Raw genomic sequence first — 22,023 nt, 5'->3', positions numbered from 1 at the left:
ACTTGTAGCCGATGTCCGCCATCTTAACTAGCCCAAAAGATTAGCTACACCGCATTCATACCTCCGCGGTTCACTGTTTTGATACTTCCTCGTAACGTCACTCTGACGTGCCCATGTCCAGTTTCGACCGTGTTTGGTGCTTTGATCGTGTGGAGACGTAGTTTTTTCATCAATAATGCTTTGTTTATGGGTGTACTAATCGATCAGATTACAGTCTAAAGTTTAAAGGAATCACATTTCATTCGTAAGTGAAGCAATTCGAGCAATATTTTCTTTTGTGTACGTGAATTATTGTTGCACTATTTACTTTTATTGTAATAGTTTTATTTCTGTCGTTTGATTTTAGATTTGCCTTACTTTACTCATTGTCCGTTCTCTCTCTTGTTTCCTGTGTGTTTCACTGTCTTCAAAGTCGCACACGCTCCGACTTCTAAGCCAAATTGCATCTGCGGTCTCGTACCTGCACAAGACGCGGCTGCTTAAACACGTTAATGTTGGGGCAGCGTTTGACGTCTTAAATTCCTCTCGCCGACGTCAAGATAACGTGATCTTTGGTTGACGAGTTGAGCACATTGTAATGTAATTTAATAAAATTTTAAATTTATTTTCTCTGCTTTGATATCTTTTAATAAATTGGCGTCAAAACAAAAGAGAAATAACTAATAATACTATGAACAGTGAAATATATTTTTAATTTAGCCCGACGCGGATCAGCAACCAGCAAATTAGCTCAGTACTCAGGATGGTTACGGGATTATAAATAATTGTCTCTGCCTTGAATCATCACAGATATTCCCCAATGTACGTATACCCAAAGTATAGTTAAACCTCATGTGCTTATAGCACCCGATAATATTTCGTATGTCAGTTCAATGAGAAGTAATGAACCCCGTAACTCAAGATCGCGGTTTCGTCTCAAATACCAATATAAGATAATAAGCCTAAACTTCCGCAGATGAAATCTTATACTAGCACTAGAATCCTGCGACCAGGCCTTTCTGCCTGGGATATTATCTCGCAACCTTGACAAAATCTGAAAATGAAATATATTAAATTATTCTTAACGGCTGCATAGCTCGTGGAATCTGAAAGAAAGTTTAGTGTCCTAACCGGTGGCATGTCTCGAGGACGGGCTGAAAGGAAACTACTAATTATTATCTAGTATGGCGCCTAACAATGGTCAATATTCCGTTAAGGCCACGTCTACTCAGGCCAAGCAAGGTTGAAGAATACACATTATTGAATACTGTACACAAATCTTAAGTTACGAACAACTATATTTTGTTTTTGTTTTAAACTTACATAGACAACTACAGCAAGATGAACTTCTGACACTCGTTCTTTTCTCTTCAAGACCAGTAACAGAAGAAGACGACCAATGAATAGAGAGTTCAGACACAGAATCTCTAATGTCCATGGAATACATTGCAACACAGTGCATTTGATTACTCTTTGGTGCACTGCGCCAGCAGTTCATACAATAACTGTCTCCACATGGCACTTATAAACTTCAAATTCATGACCACCCCAGGACATACAGTACAACATTCAGAGCTCGCGTAAAGATAAGTATTTTCTTGTGTAAAAACTATTAATTAAGACAATATTCTATCATAAATAAGTAAATTAGTTCCTATTGTAAGCCATCTACTGAATGTTTTATTTTTATTTGCGTATTTCTCGGAAAAAGAAAACATTTCATAAACGAGAACTTTGGCGTAATTTTTGTTTACGTTATCGTATACTGTCAGTTACAACAGTGCAAAGTTATTTTATTTAGAAATTTTCGAACTAGTCTTTTGTTTATATTCAGTGTGCGTACTGTAAAGTCCATTCAGCTGTGATTATGTTATTTAACAGATACTGAATTTATGTGAGTGCTAAGTTTGTCTTGTAAGCAAAAACAAATAACTTTTTACGTTTTATAAAACACCTGAAGCGCTAAACTGTTGGCCCAATTTTTGCTGCTCATAAATGACGAACATTCGTGTAGTGTGAAGCGTGTTGAGTGATTTAATTCTGTTTTTAAGCGTGTAATCTGTCTTGCAATGCGTGATAAGTGTGGATGTTGCCGTTGGATAGTCAAATAGAGAGTGCTATGTGCAGACTGTGGGATGGAATTTCACTGGAGTGATTGTAGTGGAGAACTGAATGGGGAACTCAATAAAGCTCTCCCATGGAACTGTAGCCTCTGCAAAAAGGACAAGAGAATCGCTGAACAGGAGGCAAAGATTTGTGCCCTTAATTCTGAATTAGATCAGGCAAAATTGGAACTAGATAGATTGAAGGGGGAGAAAAGGTCGTGGGAACTGTGTAAAAGTAACAAACAGTGGGCGAAATGGGAACAGTTCATAAACTAGTTCTACGTTTGAGCTATCAATATCGAATAAATTTAGCTGAATTAGGAGGGGAAGAGCCTCATACAGCAGTAGGTTACAGTAAGGTGCAGCAGGCTTCTAGCCAGGAAACTCAATTCAAAATGGTTCAAATGGCTCTAAGCACTATGGGACTTAACATCTGAGGTCATCAGTCCCCTACAATTATAACTAATGAAACCTAACTAACCTAAGGAAATCACACAAATCCATGCCCCAGGCAGGATTCGAACCTGCAACCGTAACAACAGCGCGGTTTCGGACTGAGGCGCCTAGAAACGCTCGGTCACAGCAGCTGGCCAGGAAACTCAGTGTAGGTCAGTACCAAAAGAGAGTAGGTAGAAAGAGTCTTGTTGCTACGTCGTAGCCATGGGTGGGATGTAGGCCAGATGGTGCAGGAAAAGTTAGGAGCAGGGTACCAGGTCAGAAGTACAGTGAAGCCAAATACTAGCCTTAGCCAGGTGACAGAGGACATAGGATAATTGTGCAAAGGTTTTGGCAAAGAGAATCAGGTCATTATAGTAGGTAGAGCAGGAAATAGCGTGGATAAGAACAAATTACAATATGAAAGGTGACCTGGATAAAAAAGTGTAGTAACTACACACACAAATGTGAGTTTCATGGAGGTGCTGCAGCGCCATGACCAGCCCTGGATTGATCCTGCTGTGAGCCATGTTAACTCTGAGTTGAGCAGGTTACTGTTGACTGAAATTAATTCCCATATGAGTGCAGTGCCCGTTGCTACAATTGGGAGATGAAGTTATACTAGACGTGGCCTGCACCTGAATAGGAGAGGGAAAGATAGGTTGGCTGAACTTCTTGCAGGAAATGTACAGGGGCAACCATCACACAATGCAAGATCCCTGTGGTTACTGCTGTCAGAGGGGCACCTATTTTTTTAGGTTAGGATCATGTTTCAGGCACCTTGTTTTGAAAGAGGTCACTGTAACAGAAGAGCGCCACGAGAATGCACATAAAAGCAAGGTTAGCTTATTCCACCAAAATATTAGATGATTGAGTAATAAGGTAGAGGAGCTTCTTGCCTGCTTGCAAAATTTAGAGGAAAAGATAGACATCCTGTGCCTGTCTAAACACCACATAATCACAGGGTTAGATAAGTTACATGTGAAAGATTACAGTCTAGCAGCTTACTCATGCAGAACTAATATGGGAAAAGGAGGAGATGTTGTATGTATTAAGACAGAACACAAGTTTAAAAGGATTGACACAAGTAGATTTTGTAGTGAACAGCACATAGAAGTGTGTGCTTGTGAATTAATGCTAAAAAATAGTTCACTTTCAATTGTAACAATATATAGACCCACACTGGGAAATTTTGAATTATGTATCAGGAACCTGGATTCCTTACTGCACTGTCTGTCAGACATCAGAAAGCAGTTAATAGTCTGTGGTGACTTCAATGTAGATTTCCTAAAGAATTCTGATAGGAAAAATGATCTCGAAACTTTATTTCGATCCTACAATTTGCTCTCAGTAGTTAACTTTCCAACACAAGTGTATAAAGACAGTAGGTCCCTATGATGTTTCCTTTGATGAGGCACAAAGCAAGAAAATAACTGTTTACCCAGTAACAAATGCTCTTCTGATCATGATGCACATTTAGTCAGGATAAATGACATAGTGCCTTACAGTGTGGATGCACCTCAGTGGAAGTCAATTAGAATCATTAATGACTAAAGGGCACATGTTTTTAAGAGTAGTTTACAAGAAACAACCTGGGATGAAATTTATAAAGAACCAAATTCCAATATAAAATTTAATCTGTTACATGATAAATTCCTATCAGTATTTGAAAATAGCTTTCCAAATAAGTTAATCAGAAGGGACATTAAACAGTCATTTAAAAAGCAATGGATCACTAAGGGGATTGAAGTTCCCTGTGAAAAGGTAAATGCAGCTTTTGGCAAGAACAAGTAGAGACCCTGCAGTAGTTGCACACTACAAAAAATACTCATAATTACTAAGAAAGGTTATTAAAAAGTCTAGAAACCTGCATATAATGTCGGAAATCAGTACATATGACAACAGAGTTAAGGCAATATGAAATATACTGAAGCAAGAGGCAAGCCAACCAACCACCACAGAGGATAACATTACTATTGAATTGAATGGAAGGGTTATATCTGACAAGTCACAGGTAGCAAATGTGTTTAATAATAATTTATTAAATATATTAGAAAGCATAGGGACCAACAGTTCAAGAGAAAGATCACAACAATATATTGAAGAAGTAACTCTCATAAAATTACGTCATATAAATGTACCACCAACTTCTATTTCTGAAATTAAGAGGTTCATACATTCTCTCAAGAATAAAAGCTCTATTGGTTTTGATGGTATTTTTTTAGATTAGATTAGATTTTCTTTCATTCTAATTGATCCGTAGTGAGGAGGTCCTCCAGGATGTGGAGCATGTCAGGAAAACAACAATACATGACAAATATTTACAACTAAAACAAATAAGCTAATGTACCATTCCACAGGTCCCAAGTGGAATGATCATCATTTTTAATGAACACTATATGAACGTCATTTTACAAATACTAATGCACTGAATTTAAAATAAAAAAGTTTTTTATTTATTTATAAGGTAATAAACATGTAATTCAACTGCTATAATACTTATTTACAATGAACACATTACTGCACTGAAATGGTGCAGAAGTTAGATTGTACTTCACACACACACACACACACACACACACACACACACACACACACACTCACACACACACACACACACACACACACACACACACACAAAACACAACATATTTACAATGAACACATTACTGCACTGAAATTGTGCAGAAGTTATATTGTATTTATATATACATATATACACAAATCAGTTGGTTTTACTGAGAAATTCATCAATGGAGTAGAAGGAGTTGGCCACCAATAAATCCTTTAGGCTTATCTTAAACTGAGTTTCATTGGTTGTTAAGCTTTTTATGGCTGCTGGTAAGTTATTGAAAGAGTGTGTTCCTGATTAATGCACACCTTTTTGTACAAGACTAAGTGACTTTAAATCCTCGTGAAGATTACTCTTATTTCTAGTATTGATTCTATGAATGGTTGGTTTGAAAAAGTAATATATTTTTAATGACAAATTTCATTAAGGAATAAATATATTGGGAAGCAGTAGTTAGTATCCCTAGTTCCCTAAACAGGCTTCTGCAGGATGTTCTTGAGTTCACACCACATATAACTCTTACTGCACGTTTTTGTGCCCGGAAAACTTTAGCTTGGCTTGATGAATTACCCCAAAAAATAATCCCATATGACATTATGGAATGAAAGTAAGCATAGTATGCCAGCTTTTTCATTTTTATATCCCCTATGTCTGACGAAATTCGCATTGCAAACAGAGATTTGTTAAGACGCTTCAGCAGTTCTGTGGGGTGCTCCTCCCAGTCGAATTTAATATCAATCTGTAATCCCAAGAATTTAACACTGTCCACTTCTTCTATCTTCTTGTCATTGTATGTTAGACATATACTCGTGGGACACCCCTTACAAGTTCTGAACTGCATGTAGTGTGTTTTTTCAAAGTTTAGTGAGAAAGAATTGGCTAGGAACCAGTGATTAATGTCCACAAATATTTTATTAGCTGATCTTTCCAAGACTACGCTTGATTTGCTATTTATCGCAATGTTTGTATCATCGGCAAACAAAACGAACTTGGCATCTGGTAATGTTACTGACGAAAGATCATTGATTTACACAAGAAAAAGTAAGGGCCCCAAAAAGGAACCTTGTGGGACCCCACATGTAATTAGTTCCCAGTTGGATGATGCCTGATAGCTTGATACACGTCTCTTTCCTAATAACACCCTTTGTTTCTTGCCAGAGATATAAGATTTGAACCATTTTGCAGCATTTCCTGTTACACTATAATACTCTAATTTACTTAAAAGGATATTGTGATTTACACAGTCAAATGCCTTTGACAGATCACAAAATATACCAGTTGCCTGCAATTTTTTGTCTAATGAATTAAGCACATTTTCACTGTAAGTGTAGATAGCCTTCTCAATATCAGAACCTTTTAGAAATCCAAACTGTGACTTTGACAGTATGTTATTTGAGATAAGATGGTTATAAAGCCGACTGTACATTACTTTTTCGAAAATTTTTGAGAATGCTGTCGACAGTGAAATTGGACGGAAATTTGATGCTATTTCTTTATCTCCCTTCTTAGACAGTGGCTTAACTTCAGCATATTTCAGCCATTCAGGAAATATTCCACTGATAAATGACTGGTTACACAGATAGCTTAATATCTTACTTAGCTCAGAATCACATTCTTTAATTAACTTTGTTGATATTTCATCATACCCACTAGATGTTTTTGATTTTAAAGATTTTATGATGGACATTATTTCTGTTGGGGTAGTGAGGGTCAAATTCATATTATGGAAGTTGCTTGAAATTTCTGGTCTGAGGTATTCCATAGCAGCATCTACCGAACCTTACAACCCCATCTTTCCGGTAACAGTTATAAAATGTTTATTAAAAAGTTCGGCAACACTATACACATCTGTCACCAATGTATCATTTACTCTTAATGCTATTTGTTCCTCTTCATGTCTGGTTCTACCGGTCTCCTCCTTCACTATATCCCATATTGTCTTTACTTTGTTATCTGATATGACTATGTTTTCCTTGTAATATATTTTCTTTGACATCCGTATTACAGTCTTTAATATTTTGCAGTATTTCTTGTAATGTCTTATAGCATCAACATCGGAACTGTTTCGGATTGACAGATACAGTTTTCTTTTTGTTTTACAAGATACCCCTATTCCTCGAGTAATCCATGGTTTTTTTGTAGACTTTGCTCTAGACTTGATAAGTTTTGGGGGAAAACAGTGTTCGAATAAGGTAAGCACTTTATTAGCAAAAGCGTTATATTTTTCATTCATGCCATGAGCACTGTAAACATCAATCCAGTGAATGTCTCTGAGGAGTGTCCCAAAATAATCAATTTTTGGCTTATTGATTACCCTCTTGAGCTCAGATTTAACAGATTTTATATCCTGTTCAGTATTAACATTTAACAGAAGGAACTGCATATCATGGTCTGAGAGGCCATTGAATATTGGTTTTGTAATATAATTTTGTTCATTGGACTTTTCTATAAAGATATTATCAATGGCTGTTTGTGAGCAAGTGGCTACCCTAGTGGGGAACTTAACAGTGGGAATTAAGTTAAATGATAGTGTTACTAACTCAAATAAGTTATTATTGGGAGAGTGTTTAAGGAAATCTACATTGAAGTCACCAGCAACCACTATTTCTTTGTTTTTGGTTGTTAAATGGGCCAGTACAGCTTCAAGGTGGTTTACAAACAGATTAAAGTTACCTGCAGGTGCTCGATGTACACTTAATATTATGAAGGATTTTTTGTGAAATTCTAATTCTGTTGCACATGCTTCCATATGCTGTTCTAGGCAAAATTTATGAATGTCTATCTTCTTAAATTTATGACAGTTCCTAATGAATGTGGCAACTCCTCCTTTCTCCATTTCTGATCTACAAAAGTGAGATGCTAACCTAAACCCTGTAACACTTAAAAGTTCTATACCAGTGGTCACATGATGTTCAGAGGGGCAGATTAAGTCAGTTGGGTTTGAAGACTCTAATTCATCTATGCAGATAGTTAATTCATTAATTTTATTTCTCAGTCCTCGAATATTTTGATGCAATAAAGATAGCTGACATTTCACATTGACTGAGTTAAAACTTGGTAAAGTTATAATATCTGCTGACTGTTGAAAATTCTTAACCAATAGCTATTTATGCTGATGTAATAAGCTGGAATTATGTTTTTCGATTTCTTTCTCAAACTTAAGGTTTGTCTCAGTTCTAACCTCTCTCAAAATTTGCTTTCTTTCTGTCCTCCCTACCCTAAAAAAGGGTCTTTTCTGAACCCTATAACCACTGGTATTTTACCACTCATGACAGTGCCTCCCCCCTCTAACTTTCCTATTATTTCCACAGCCAATTTACCCTTCCAATGGAGTACTAAAGATTTGTTCCCATACAACAAGTCCAGTATTGTCCGAAATATGTGACTAAAGTATGCTGTTGTTAAACCCCTCTTTAAGAAAGGTGATAAGAGAGATGTCATTAACTACTGACCTATTTAACTTCTGACATCGCTTTCCAAAATTTTTGAGAAGATGATATATTCTAGAGTAGTATCTCACTTGGCAACAATAATATTCTCAACAAATCACAGTTTGGGTTTCAGAAGGGTTGTTCTACTGAGAATGCCATTTACATGTTCACACACCAGATATCACAAGCATTAAATAACAAAATCGCAAAACCTGTCCAAGGCATTTGATTATGTTAATAATAATAGTATACTCCTAGATTAATTGAAGTTTTTTGGAACTGATGGTATAGCCAACAAATGGATCATGTTATATCTAACTAAAAGAATGCAGAAACCTGTACTTAGCAGTAATTCAACCAACTGAATCCAGGGACATAATTCTTATGGGAGAAACCATGTATGGGGATCCCCAAGGCTCAATCTTATGTCCACTACTGTTTCTCATGTATGTAAATGATCTGCCATCTAATATACAACAACCAGAATTAGTTCTTTTTTCAGATGACACCAATATTGTAATCACTCCCAGTATACATACAGAAATGAGAGAAATGATGAACAAAGTTCTCAGATGTATCATTGACTGGTTTTCTGTGAGTGGCCTCACTGTGAATTTCACAAAGACACATCATATTCAGTTCTGCAGCTCTTGGGGTACTGCAGCAGTGATAAGCATAACACATGGTGATGAAATAATACATAGGGTGGAAACTTCGAAATTCTTAGGTGTCCATATTCATGAGAATTTAAATTGAAAAAAAACACATTTTTGGAATTCCTGAAACAACTTAGTTCAGCCACATTTGCACTTAAAATCATAGCAAATTTTGGGGAGAGATAAATCGATAAGTTGATATATTTTGCTTATTTTCATTGAGCAATGTTATGTGGAATAATGTTCAGGGGTAACTCAACTTCACGAAAGAAGGTCTTCATTGCCCAAAACACGCTGTAAGAACAATATGTGGTGCTCACCTGCAATCATCTTGTAGACATCTGTTTAAGGAGTTGGGCATTTTGATTACTACTTCATAGCATATTATTCCCTCATGAAATTTGTTGTAAATAATCCACTACAGTTCAAAAGGAACAATGAAGTACACAACATAATTACGATACCAGAAAAAATGACATTAATTACTCAACATTAAGAACATTAAGATTGTCTTTAGCAGAGAAAGGTGTGCACAGAACTGCAACAAAAATTTCTTACCCAGTGATATAAAATGTCTAACAGACAGCAAGGTAAAATTTGGAAATGAATTGAAGAAGTTTCCCCTTGACAACTCCTTCTGTTATGTAGAAGAATTTCTATGTTTGTAATGGGTAAAAGATGGTGGGTAGGAATTGCTAACTCAATGTGTATATATTGTTTTCATTTTGGGAAATAATAATAATAATAATAATAATAATAATAATAATAATAATAATAATAATATGATGTTTAGAGAGCAAATAGATGTACAAACTAATTTGCAATATGAATGTAAAATGATTAGTTCCATATCATGACGATTTATCATGCAAAATGATCCATGGAACATGTAAATAACTAACTCACTAACTAAGCCAATAATTATTAATCATTATTCACATTTCCTCCCTCTTTAAAAAAGATTCTGATTGGAACAGCTGGAGACAGAGGTCATGCGTGCATTGAGTTCTGTGTGTGTGTGATTTTATGAATCTGTGTGTGTGCTGTGCATCCTTTCTGAAGAAGGCTTTGGATGGAAATTTATGTCAAGCCTGTCTTGTGCTCGACGTGTGAGAAGCAATCTGTCCACTTCACAGTATAGTTATTGCCTCATGAAGTTTGTTGTAAACAATCGACTGCACTTCACCAGGAACAATGGTATAAATAATTACAACACCAGGAGGATAAAATGACATTCATTACGCCACATTAATGTTGGCCATAGCACAAACAAGGGTTCACAACGCTGTAACAAAAACGCCTGACACACAGAAAAGTAAAATTTGAAACACTATGGTGACTCCTCCCATTCTGCAGAAGATTATTCATCACTGTAATGTGCAAATGATGATGGATAAGAATTACTGACTAACATCTGCCTGTATTTAATTAAAAAATGCAAAAACTCATGAATGATCACTGTGGATGCATATTTACAAAAAAAGAAAAAAAATTGCTGCAAGTATATAATGACTCATTCCACATCATTACGATTTATTGCATGGATGATACATGGAACATGATATTAAGTAACTAACTATTGGTATATAACAAAGCATGGTGGAGAATTATATACTTTGAAAACCTCAAAATGAAATGCAAAGGTAAGATATAGCTGATGATCAAAGTAGACATATGTTCCAATTGTGCTACGTTTGGTTAGTCCTGAAAAATTGACAGTGTTTCTGGCGAGAAATATTCCAGAAAAAGAAGCAGATATGCTACTAATGGAAAAGTAGGCTTATATCTTACACAGATTAGGCTATTATTGCTAAAAAGTTAGTCACATTCATGTTAAAGCAAAATATCCATTTTAAGGGATCTTAAGCGTTTGAGACTATTTCCTTAATAACTACTGTAGCATTCCATAATTCTGAAGATGTTTAAAAAACTAAATCTTTTTTTCCCTGAAAGTTGCTGTTATCAGCCACACACTGAATGGCGCATCGTAGGTAAAATTTCAATGTGAGAAGATGGGTAAACTATAGTGAGACTAATGCACTGACAATCTAATAAAACAAGAACTCTATTCTGCATGGAGTTGTACCTCTATGCAGTTCTGTTCCTTTGACATTTCAATAATCTTTCATTGTTGACAACCACAATTAGGATAGCATGGCTTGCTTCTTTTCTCATTGCACGTGTTTATCGGCTAGCGAAGGTAAATTTCTTTCAAGCGCGAACACTAAAAATATTGTGCATTCGAACTGGAAGCTGAGAATGTAACAAATAAGGAGCAGTACCGATACCAGTAAGTAAACAAGCGTTGGTTCCAGTTTCATTTGCTATCGATACAAATACAGTAAAAGTGGAAATAAATGGATTACAAAAGCATGTTTTTCACATCACTTACTTCTGTTTCTGGGTATTTGAAATATAGCAGCAAAAAGCAAGTTATGCTAACGAGGCGAAATGTGTCGTATTACTAGGACAAATACCCATTCAAGAGCAGAAAAACGTTCGAAATTGCCTTCCTGACTATGTTATTCGTGTAAGCCCTGTAATTTTTAACATTTAAAACAGTTGTTGTGTACACACCACAGAAATAATGAACAAGAACCAATTATAAACCGTAGTCTGCTAATGTTTTGGGCTACTTAAAATGGCAGCAGGCCCCGCCCACTCTGGATTCTAAACGACGTACAGCTAAATTTGTAGTGCCACCGCCCTTCTTTTTTAGCCTCCATGGACGGCATCGCGCTTACTTTGTTCCTCGGACAGCGCGCAATATCATCTACTACATCACGTTTCTGCAATAACATCTCTGCCTCGACCGCTCTTCACGGATACTGGTCGCAAGGACAGTCCGCATCGTGCGATCGTGAAGTACCCACGGCCCACAAAGCGGTATCGCAAGAGTGATGAAAATTCATCTTTATTGAGGAAACGAATGCGGCTTTTGATATCTTTAATGCGAGTGAGAAAGATATTTTGGTTTATTTGATGAAGACTTCATAATAAGGTAATAATTAATTTCCTTTGCCTTAAATGCGCGCTAGCTGCCGCCTACACACTATTATTAAGTATCAACACAGAATGCCCCTCTTATTAATTAGGTGACATTAGCGACAGTTCAGGTAAGAGTACCCAATTAATGCAACCTTTTATAATCTACAATGAACATATATATTTTATAATAATTCTTTGAGTATGACACTGTTGAAAAAAAAACTTCAAAGTATTTTCAGAGTCGTTCATTTCTTTGCAATTCTTGGTTATAACGAAGAATACTTTTGTAAAGCGACTTTTCTAAATTTGCCAATACACCTTTTAAAGGAATCACCATTAACCTAATTTACAATGTCATCATCCATTTCCCAATCTATGTCATTCACTAGCTAAAGTTTAGAACCTGCAATTTAAAATGCAGGCACATTACGCGAACTCATTGTACACGGAGTTAGCCTTAGTTAGTCAGCCGCCCAATAAATGAGACACGCATTTTTATTAGCTTTCAGTAGCAGCAGCCACGTCCCCGTTATTCATTGCCACAAGTAAGCCAAAAGAGACAAAAAAAATATACGTTTCAGATTTCAAGGAACTTCCTTTCACATGACCGGAAACCAGTTAACGTTTTGTCAAATATCATGTCTGAGAAGTAAAGAAGTATGATACACGGTATTGCGATTTTTGAAGGGAATCTGGGTAGAACCTGGTTTTCCTTATTAGGCGACTCAGTACATTTTCTTGGAAATCAAGCAGTCAGATTAACAACTCCTGTTTCGATTCATTGTTAGCAATAGACGCACTTTCTCAAACAACCTTTAGTGCAATCCAAGCGAAGCAGTTTTCAATGCGAAATCGATAAACAGAAACAGTCACGAAAACTGATATTTTCTTTAAAAAAAAAACTTTTCAATGTGTTCGTTTTATGCGTACACACCATCCGCCCAAAAAGTTGCGAGACTGATTTTATTCCTGGCGTATAAGCGATGCAGCGCATTAACTGCGTTGGTAGCTTAAACTAGCAATCATAAAAAATAAATGTGCATTTGATCAATCAATTGTGGGAAGGCAGTGTTAAATAAAGGATCTTGCTCCACAGAACAGATATATGGCATTAACTGCTTCATAGCACTGTTGTACAAGGAAGCTAACATTATAGGGAGCTGTACGAAAAATAAAGACAATGAAATAGCAATGAAAAACTGTGTTAGTGCAGCAGAAATTTGGTTTTATTGATTACTTCTTACATCTATAGGTGTCAGAGGGCAGGTCAATAAAATGAAACACAGTCACTAATAAAAAACAAGGTTTTACTTTATACAAATTACACGATTTATGTACAACAACGCAATGATTTAAAGATACATAAGATTTTAAAATACATAGTCCCAAATATCTACAAGACCCTCACCAGTTTGTGAAAGATGTAGTTTCTGGAAGGTTTCGTTGTTTCTTTTTCCGTTGTCTCTCGTGTACATGAAATATGTCAGAGTATTTGTTGTGAAACGTTTGTCTGCGTCGAGTCCAAAGGGGTTACACGCTCAGTCATCACTTCACTGAAGTTAATTACGCCGCGATGGGTTTCAGCTGGCTGTGCATGAGGGTCCTGCTTAAGCTGGGCGACAGCCCGCGTTGTCAGTCCATACCTGTCATGGAAACTTAGCTCTCTAAATTTCTTTCAATGTCGTTTCCGTATAAACACGTATATATATATTTTTTTCTAAATTAAAAACAAATATTACACAAACAGATAAAACATGTGATACCACAGACTGTTACACATGTGCTAATAATACTGGTTCTTGTACGGTTTCTCTGAACGGGGCGAAAAGGATTTGGGAGGTTATTAAATTGTTCCGAGAAATGTGAAACTGTACACAGCGGAATGTAGTAGACACGCTGAAGACGGTCAGTTTTTCTCCGGAAACCGACGCGCTATTTGTAGAGCACTGCTGATGTTTGGTTTTCATTTTTTGAAGCTGCATCGAAATTTGGAAGGAGGGTAAGAAGCGCTCGACATTGGTTTTATAAATAATGCAGCGGGTTTCTGATGGAGCGGCCACGGGGCCGTTGGTAGCCTCTTGTGCTGGCAGCTAGAGCGGGCACGCTCGCTATGCGGTGCTCCCGCTGCCTCCACTTCCGCCGCCGCCGTTGGCTGCGTTGACTCCGGCAGCGCTCAGCGAAGGGATGCTGGCCCTCGGCTTGATCATCATCACCGCCCTCTTCAGCGTGTAGTCCCAGCCTCTCCAGCGGAACCACACGATACCTGCAACACGAAACAGCTCGTCAACATCAGCACGCGTCCAACCTGTCTGACATAGATCTTTAATTCGGCGTGACAGATAAACAGGGTGAGTTCGAGTCTCGGTCCGGCACACAGTTTTAATCTGCCAGGAAGTTTCATATCAGCGCACACTCCGCTGCAGAGTGAAAATCTCATTCTGGAACATCCCCCAGGCTGTGGCTAAGCCATGTCTCCGCAATATCCTTTCTTTCAGGAGTGCTAGTTCTGCAAGGTTCGCAGGAGAGCTTCTGTTAAGTTTGGAAGGTAGGAGACGAGGTACTGGCAGAAGTAAAGCTGTGAGGACGGGGCGTAAGTCGTGCTTGAGTAGCTCAGTTGGTAGAGCACTTGCCCGCGAAAGGCAAAGGTCCCGAGTTCGAGTCTCGGTCCGGTACACAGTTTTAATCTGCCAGGAAGTTTCATATCAGCGCACACTCCGCTGCAGAGTGAAAATCTCATTCTAGGGTGATTATAATTAAAGTTACACTTTCAAAACGCTGTAGAAATAACACCACTGATCAGAATGACGTCAAATTGCAACGGAATATTATCGGAGAAAGGGCACAACGTACGGCAGAAGAAAAAAAAATAGTGTGAAAATTGATCACTAGATGGTGCTGTATGTGTCAGAATACGTAAATTAAAACACCTGCCATGCGCACGACCCATTGAAGTTGGTATAAACACGCCGGGTACACGGCTTTTTCTCTTTTCGCGTTTGCGACGTTCGCCATGACTGTCTCAATGCAGGATTGCGCTCTACTTGCCAAGCTGTATTACAAGAATGATGACTATACAGACGTCACTCTGCTGAAGCTCCGGACACTTAGGGGTTTAAAAAAGGGCGTTGGTCCGATGCCTGTCGTGGGTCTAGAGAGAATGATTCGGAAATTCGAAAAGACTGGTTCTTTTGGTGTGCAACCTGGTAGAGGGAGGAAACGAATTGATTCAACGTCAGTACGTCAGTGGAAGCAGTGGTAGAGGAGACGAGTGGTGATGTGCAAACGCGTAGCGCACGGAGAATTGCTCGAACATTGGACATACCCGTAAGCACGGAGCGTAAAATCCTACGAATCATCCTTCTTTGCTATCCATTCAAAACTATCCATATGCACGAGTTGCTTCCTGTTTGACCTGCCAGCAAGAGAGGCCTTTGCTTTAGAATTTCTTGCTCGGATGTAACTGGACAATGATTGGCTGCGGATGATTTTGTGGACAGATGAAGCCCACTTCCATCTGACAGAGTATGTCAATACGCAGAATTGTCGAATGTGGGCAAGGGAAAATCACACGCAAATCTGCCAGTACCACTTCATCCTGAAAAGGTCACAGTGTGGTGGGCGTTTACGGCATCATTTATCATAGGGCCATATATTTTCGAAGAGACAGGTGCTTCCGGTCCAGTTACCTGTACCGTCTTTCGTAAGCGCTATGAGTGTCTTGCGCAACCATGTCATTCCAGCTCTCCAACAGCGTGGATGTGTGGATGGGATCATTTTTATGCAAGATGACGCACCTCTGCACATTGCAAATCCAGTTAAGCAGCTGTTGAATCGCCATTTCGGAAATGATAGAATTATCAGCCACCATTTCTCTACAGCCTGGCCGTCCCGATCACCTGATCTGTATCCGTGTGACTTCTGCCTGTGGGGCTGTCTGAAAGCTGTTGTGTTCAGTGTTTCGATTGCAAACTTAGGTGCACAGAAGGCATGCATTGCGCAACACATTCTGAACGTGACCCCGGAAACACTTGGATCAGTTGCGGAACATGCTGTTTCTCGATCTCAACTTGTTGAACAAAACAGTGAACAGAATACAAAACATGTTTTGCGCCAGTCACAAGGAAATTAATAATCCTATTTGAGTTTGATTCATGGTTTTTATGCGGTTTTTGGCCTCAGGACAATTAAAAACCGGTGTGAGTGATGCTTTTTATGCGATTTTTGGCCTCAGGACAATTAAAAGCCTATGTGAGTGATGCTTTTTATGCGGTTTTTGGCCTCAGGACAAAAACCGATGTGAGTGATGCTTTTTATGCGGTTTTTGGCCTCAGGACAATTAAAAACCAATTTTTCCCATCCGATATGATATGAACTCGCGTGGTGGATGGGTTTACGTAACTAACAGTATCACATCTGTACACCAATGAGTACAATTTGTTTAACGTCAGATGTACACCTTAGGCTTTGTTGTATCACTCATTTGTCATTTGTAGTCGATCGCTATTAAATTATGATGCTTACAGCGCCATCTATTGCTACAGTTTGTAACTATTTAATTTTCTTCTGCCATACGTTTTCCCACTTCTCCGTTAATATTCTGTTGCAATTTCAAGTCATTCTGACCAGTGGTGTTATTTCTACAGCGGTTTGAAAGTTAAACTTTAATTATAATCATCCTGTATACTGTTGGAGGACATTAATGCAGGGCATGTCCACACATCACCTTTATGATGGCTTGAACTCTGCTGGAAACACTTTCAATGAGGTGTCTGATTATCTGCGGAGATATGGTAGCCCATACTTCCTCAAGGCACGAAACCAGGAACGTGGTTTGGGGAGAAGCCGAAGTTCTAATTCCTCTCAAAGCTGTTCTATTGGGTTCAGGTCGGAACTCTGATCAAGCCAGTCAGTTCCTGGAACGTTATTGTCCACTAACCATTGCTTCACAAATTCTGCTTTATGACAGTGTCCACCGTCTTCTGATACGATCATACTCTCTGAAATATTTCTCTATGGTATGTACTGCACAGTGCTGTACATGCGTTTGTATACAAAGAGATGACAAAAGTCATGGGATAGCGGTATGCACATATACAGATGACGGTAGTATAGCGTACAGAAGGTGTAAGAGGGCAGAACATTTTCGGAGCTGTAATTTGTATTCAGACGATCCATGTGAAGGGGTTTCCGACGTGGTTATGGCCGCACGACGGGAATTAACAGACTTTGAACGCGGAATGGTAGTTGGAGCTAGTCTCATGGGACATTCCGTTGGAAATCATCAGGGAATTCAATAATCTGACATCCACAGTGTCAAGAGTCTGCTGAGAACAAATTTCAGGCTTTACCTCTCAACATGGACAACGCGATGGCCGACGGTCTTCACTTAACGACCGATAGCAGCGGCGTTTGCGTAGAGTTGTCAGTGCTAACAGACAAGCAACACTCCTTGAAATAATCGTAGAAATCAATTTTGGACGTACGACGAATGTATCCGTTAAGACAATATGGCGAAGTCTGACGTTATTGGGCTATGGCAGCAGTCGACCGACGTGAATGTCTTTCGTAACAGCACGACATTGCCTGCAGCGCTTTTCCTTGACTCGTGACCATATAGGTGGGACTCTAGACGACGGGAAAACCGTGGCCTGGTGAGACGAGTCCAGATTTCAGTTGGTGAGAGCTGATGGTAAGGTGCGAGAGTGGCTCAGGCCGTACGAAGCCACAGACCCAAGTTGGCAACAAGGTACTGTGCAAGCTGCTGGTGGCTCCATAATGGTGTGGGCTGTGTTTGCTTGGAACTGACTGGGGCATCTGGTCCAACTGAACCGATTATTGACTGGATACTTGGAGACCATTTACCGCCATTCGTCGACTTCATATTTCCAAACAACGGTGGAATTTTTATGGATGATAATGTGCCATGTCACCGGGCACAATTGTATGCGATTGATTTGAAGCACATTCTCGATAATATGAGCGATGATTTGGCCACCCAGATTGCCCGACATCAATCGCATTTAATATTTAGGGTACATAATCGAGAGGTCAGTTCGTGTACAAAATCCTGCATGGACAACACTGTCGCAATTACGGCCGGCTCTAGACGCAGCATGAGTCAAGAATTCTGCAAGTGACCTCTAACGACTTGTTGAGTCCATGCTGTGTCAAGTTGCTGCACTAAGCTGGGTAAAAGGAGATCCGGCAAGATATTGGGACGTATCCCATGACTTTTGTCAACTCAGTATACTTCTCCATTTATTAGTTTCTTAAGCGCAATAAGGGGTACACGCCCCAACCACATAAAACACCCACTTACTGTAACATTACCTCCGCTGTACTTAAATGGAGGCACTACCCATGGTGGGAGGGTGACGTTCCCCATACATTCGCGATCTCAAACATCTCCATCGGATTGCCACAGCGTATAGCATGACTTATCAGTCCAAACCACTCTCTTCCAGTCATCCACTGTGTAGTGGATTCGCTCTTTACACAACCTCAAGCGTCGCTTATCACTGACTACAGGCATATGTGGCTTATGACGTACACTCAGTGACTGTACTGCTTGGACTGCTTGTAGCACTTTGGAATTCACTAGTGACCTCGTCGGCTTATTTCACGCGAATTTTTACAACCATCCTCTGCAATGCTCGACGGTCCCTCTCCATCAGTACTTGAGGCCTGCGTGGTGTTGATTCAGCTGTGGCTGTTTCTTTGGGTTTTCTCTTCACAGTCACATCACCAACACTCGACCTGGGCACCTTTACAAGGGTTGAACTGCGCTTGATGGATTTGTCACTTACGTGACATGCATGTTCGAAGTCACTGAGCTGTCCTGACCGACCCATTCTTGCGCTGATGCTTCTCTATGAACAAACAACACAATAGTCCCCCCCCCTTTTTCTAATATACTGGAGAGACTACCATTCGTGACGTTTAATGAGCAGTTATACATTAAGTAGGGGTGTTCAGATACTTTCGATCTGATATGGTTAGAGAAATACGGAAGCGTACTGAGATATATGGGGCCGGCCGCTGTGGCCGAGCGGTTCTAGGCGCCTCAGTCCGGAACCGCGCTGCTGCTGCTACGGTCGCAGGTTCGAATCCTGCCTCGGGCATGGATGAGTGTGATGTCCTTAGGTTAGTTAGGTTTAAGTAGCTCGAAGTCTAGGGGACTGATTACCTCAGACGTTAAGTCCCATAGTGCTTAGAGCCATTTGAACCATTTTTGAGATATATGGGCATTAATTTTTTCGTCGCACCGTTCGCGAATGGAGTAGAACAGTTAATCATCAATTTAGGTAAGAGCTACTCTCCGACGAGCACAATACAAGGAGGGTGTATATGCAGCAGAAGGTGTGGTAAAAATTCATGGCCAGTCAAAGATTTAGCTCCTGTCTTTTAGTGTATCGTCCAGACCAGACTAAAATGTTACCGAGGTTTTCATGTATTCGTGAACATTCTGTGCAGGATGATATTAAACTCCATATGTGACTGGAGGAGATATCAAACGAGTCAGGAATAATTATACTGCTGAATATGCTGCGGATAATTCCTGAGTTTCGCAGTTTCCAAGGGATCAGTCACTTGTGTATTGACTGTGGGCTGCCCATTTGCATCGGTATTATTGCTCTCTGCACAGAGGACACCTGGACTGACGGCACGGAGGATCAGTTTTCAATATGGGCAGCTGTGACTGACGCTGGACATGTAGCAGTGTCAGTTGTAGGCTAAGAGCTCAGTTTGCGTACGCACCTTGACGGGCGGTGAGGTCCTGCGGGTCGTTGAGGTAAAGCCCGTTGAGGCCACGTCCGCACGACTTCCACCACCAGCCACCCTTCAGCATGGAGGCGCAGTTGAGGCTCGACCGGTCGTTATCCCTGCAACAAAGCGTGGCGCACCATGTAAAAACACACATACAACAACGCCCATTTGGTGTGGGCATTCAGCGGTACACATACACTTATTTGACGTGATTGATGCATTGTTACAAACAGACGCAATACAGATGAGCTATATCTAAAATTATGAGTGCATATTTTACTTTGCTATGGGTAATAAGAAAAATATCAGTTATGATATCAGTCTATTACATTGTTAATTTTAGTTTTCTTGACTTTTATTTGGCAATGACTATCAGCTGGTATCTGAAAAGGCTCCCTATGTTAAAACAATAAAAACATCATCAACAGTACAGTCATTATCAAGACTAATTCTCAAATACGGACGGCGCTGTAAATACGCTGCCTGACCATAGTAGTGAAGCTCCCAGAAGAGGAGGAAAAAACTAACTGAGACTTCACAGGTTGACAAGGTATGTAATGTTATTCAGTGATTGTGTTATAACATGAAATTTACAAAGAACTTGACAATTTGAGCCCACTTATCACTATGACGTTACACCCCCTCTGGCCTAGATGCATGCACTGATTCGGTTGGGAAAGGTGTCATAAAGCTATTGTATTCCCTCCTGTGGCAAGATTGGCGTCAACTCTTTTAACTGGTCCTTGACAACCTTCATACTTGCACTGGAAAAGAGCTCACATCCGAGCTGGTCTCACACATGTCTCACACAGATCCGGGACCTTGATGGCCACAGGAGTGCCTCGGCGTCACGCAGACAGTTCATACAGACACATGACATGAATGGACGAGCATTGTCCTGTTGAAAAATGGCAACGCAATACTGTACCATGAAACGTAACAAATGAGGACACAGGATGTCTGTGGCGTAACGTTGTGTCGTCAGAGTTCCTTCCATCAGTTCCAGCCGCGACCCGAAGTCATACCCGATGGCTTCCACTCTATGACGCCAGGAGTAACCCCTCCCCCCCCCCCCCCCCCGTGCCTCTTTGAAACACTGGAAGAATGGGACCTCCGACCAGGTTGTCGCCATACTCGCCAACGATGGTCATCTTCGATATTTCAGAAGCGCGATTCATCGCTGAAGCCAATACGATGCCATTGGTAAGAAGTATTTGCTTCCTTTTTTAAAAAAAATAACCGTTTTTGTTATCTTGTGAAGTTATATAGTAAATTCGACATCTTATGAACTTATATAGATAATTCAACATTGTAAATTGTAAATGATTTGACGCTTCACACAGTTCGTTGTAGGTGCTTCTGGGAGGCTGAATCTGTTAAGATCGATTCATCGTTCGTCTGTCTGCTACAACTTTCATCCCTCCCTGGTCTTGACGCTCTGTGTTGCTGCGTCCTGATGTTGATAGTTGCTGCTCCGCCGGCCGCGGTGGTCTAGCGGTTCTAGGCGCGCAGTCCGGAACCGCGCGTCTGCTACGTCGCAAGTTCGAATCTGCCTCGGGCATGGATGTGTGTGATGTCCTTAGGTTAGTTAGGTTTAAGTAGTTCTAAGTTCTAGGGGACTGATGACCTCAGATGTTAAGTCCCATTAGTGCTCAGAGCCATTTGAACCATTTGAAGTTGCTGCTTCCTGAAGTTGACAGGAGCCCGTTGGTTTGTTGGTGATGTTAAACAGTTTGTTGACCGGCACCACTCCAAACGGAGCCGTTTGCGTTGTGGTGTTAACGGCTACCTACTCGTATGACAAGAATTCCCTAGTCCGAATGATGCTAGTCTCCAACTATGGTGTGGTATGACACAGACATGTTCTCGGATGGCAGGCGCACATTTGAAGGGGTTGTGATGTGCTTGGTACACATTACGGTGATCCTCTCTTTCGGCGGTCGTATATAGTCGACTGAAGTATGCCTGTACTCACGAGCCTAAACATCTCAACATCACCCCACTGCCACACCTGAATACCCCAAAAATCCAGATTCGACGAGCTGGCCAAATAGAGACCCACTATGAGGTTCTTTTGAAACTCTGCCAGG

The 22,023-nt window shown here is 40.0% G+C and overlaps 1 protein-coding gene across 1 annotated transcript in view; it reads right to left on the bottom strand.

Moving 5' to 3' along the window:
- Window positions 1–13,456: 13,456 nt before the first annotated feature.
- Window positions 13,457–22,023, bottom strand: part of LOC126187736 (uncharacterized) — a 587,768-nt gene continuing 579,201 nt past the window's right edge. The window contains exons 9-10 of the mRNA XM_049928985.1: window positions 19,925–20,049; window positions 13,457–14,429 (exon numbers count right to left, since the gene is read on the bottom strand). Of these exons, the coding sequence (XP_049784942.1) occupies window positions 14,275–14,429; window positions 19,925–20,049 (280 nt within the window). The 3' untranslated portion in view covers window positions 13,457–14,274. The remainder of the gene's footprint in view (window positions 14,430–19,924; window positions 20,050–22,023) is intronic.

This window comes from Schistocerca cancellata, chromosome 5 (assembly GCF_023864275.1).
Source record: "Schistocerca cancellata isolate TAMUIC-IGC-003103 chromosome 5, iqSchCanc2.1, whole genome shotgun sequence".
Classification (NCBI taxonomy): domain Eukaryota; kingdom Metazoa; phylum Arthropoda; class Insecta; order Orthoptera; family Acrididae; genus Schistocerca; species Schistocerca cancellata.
Note: the sequence above shows the minus strand (reverse complement) of the source record. Positions and strands in the feature narration are given on the sequence as shown.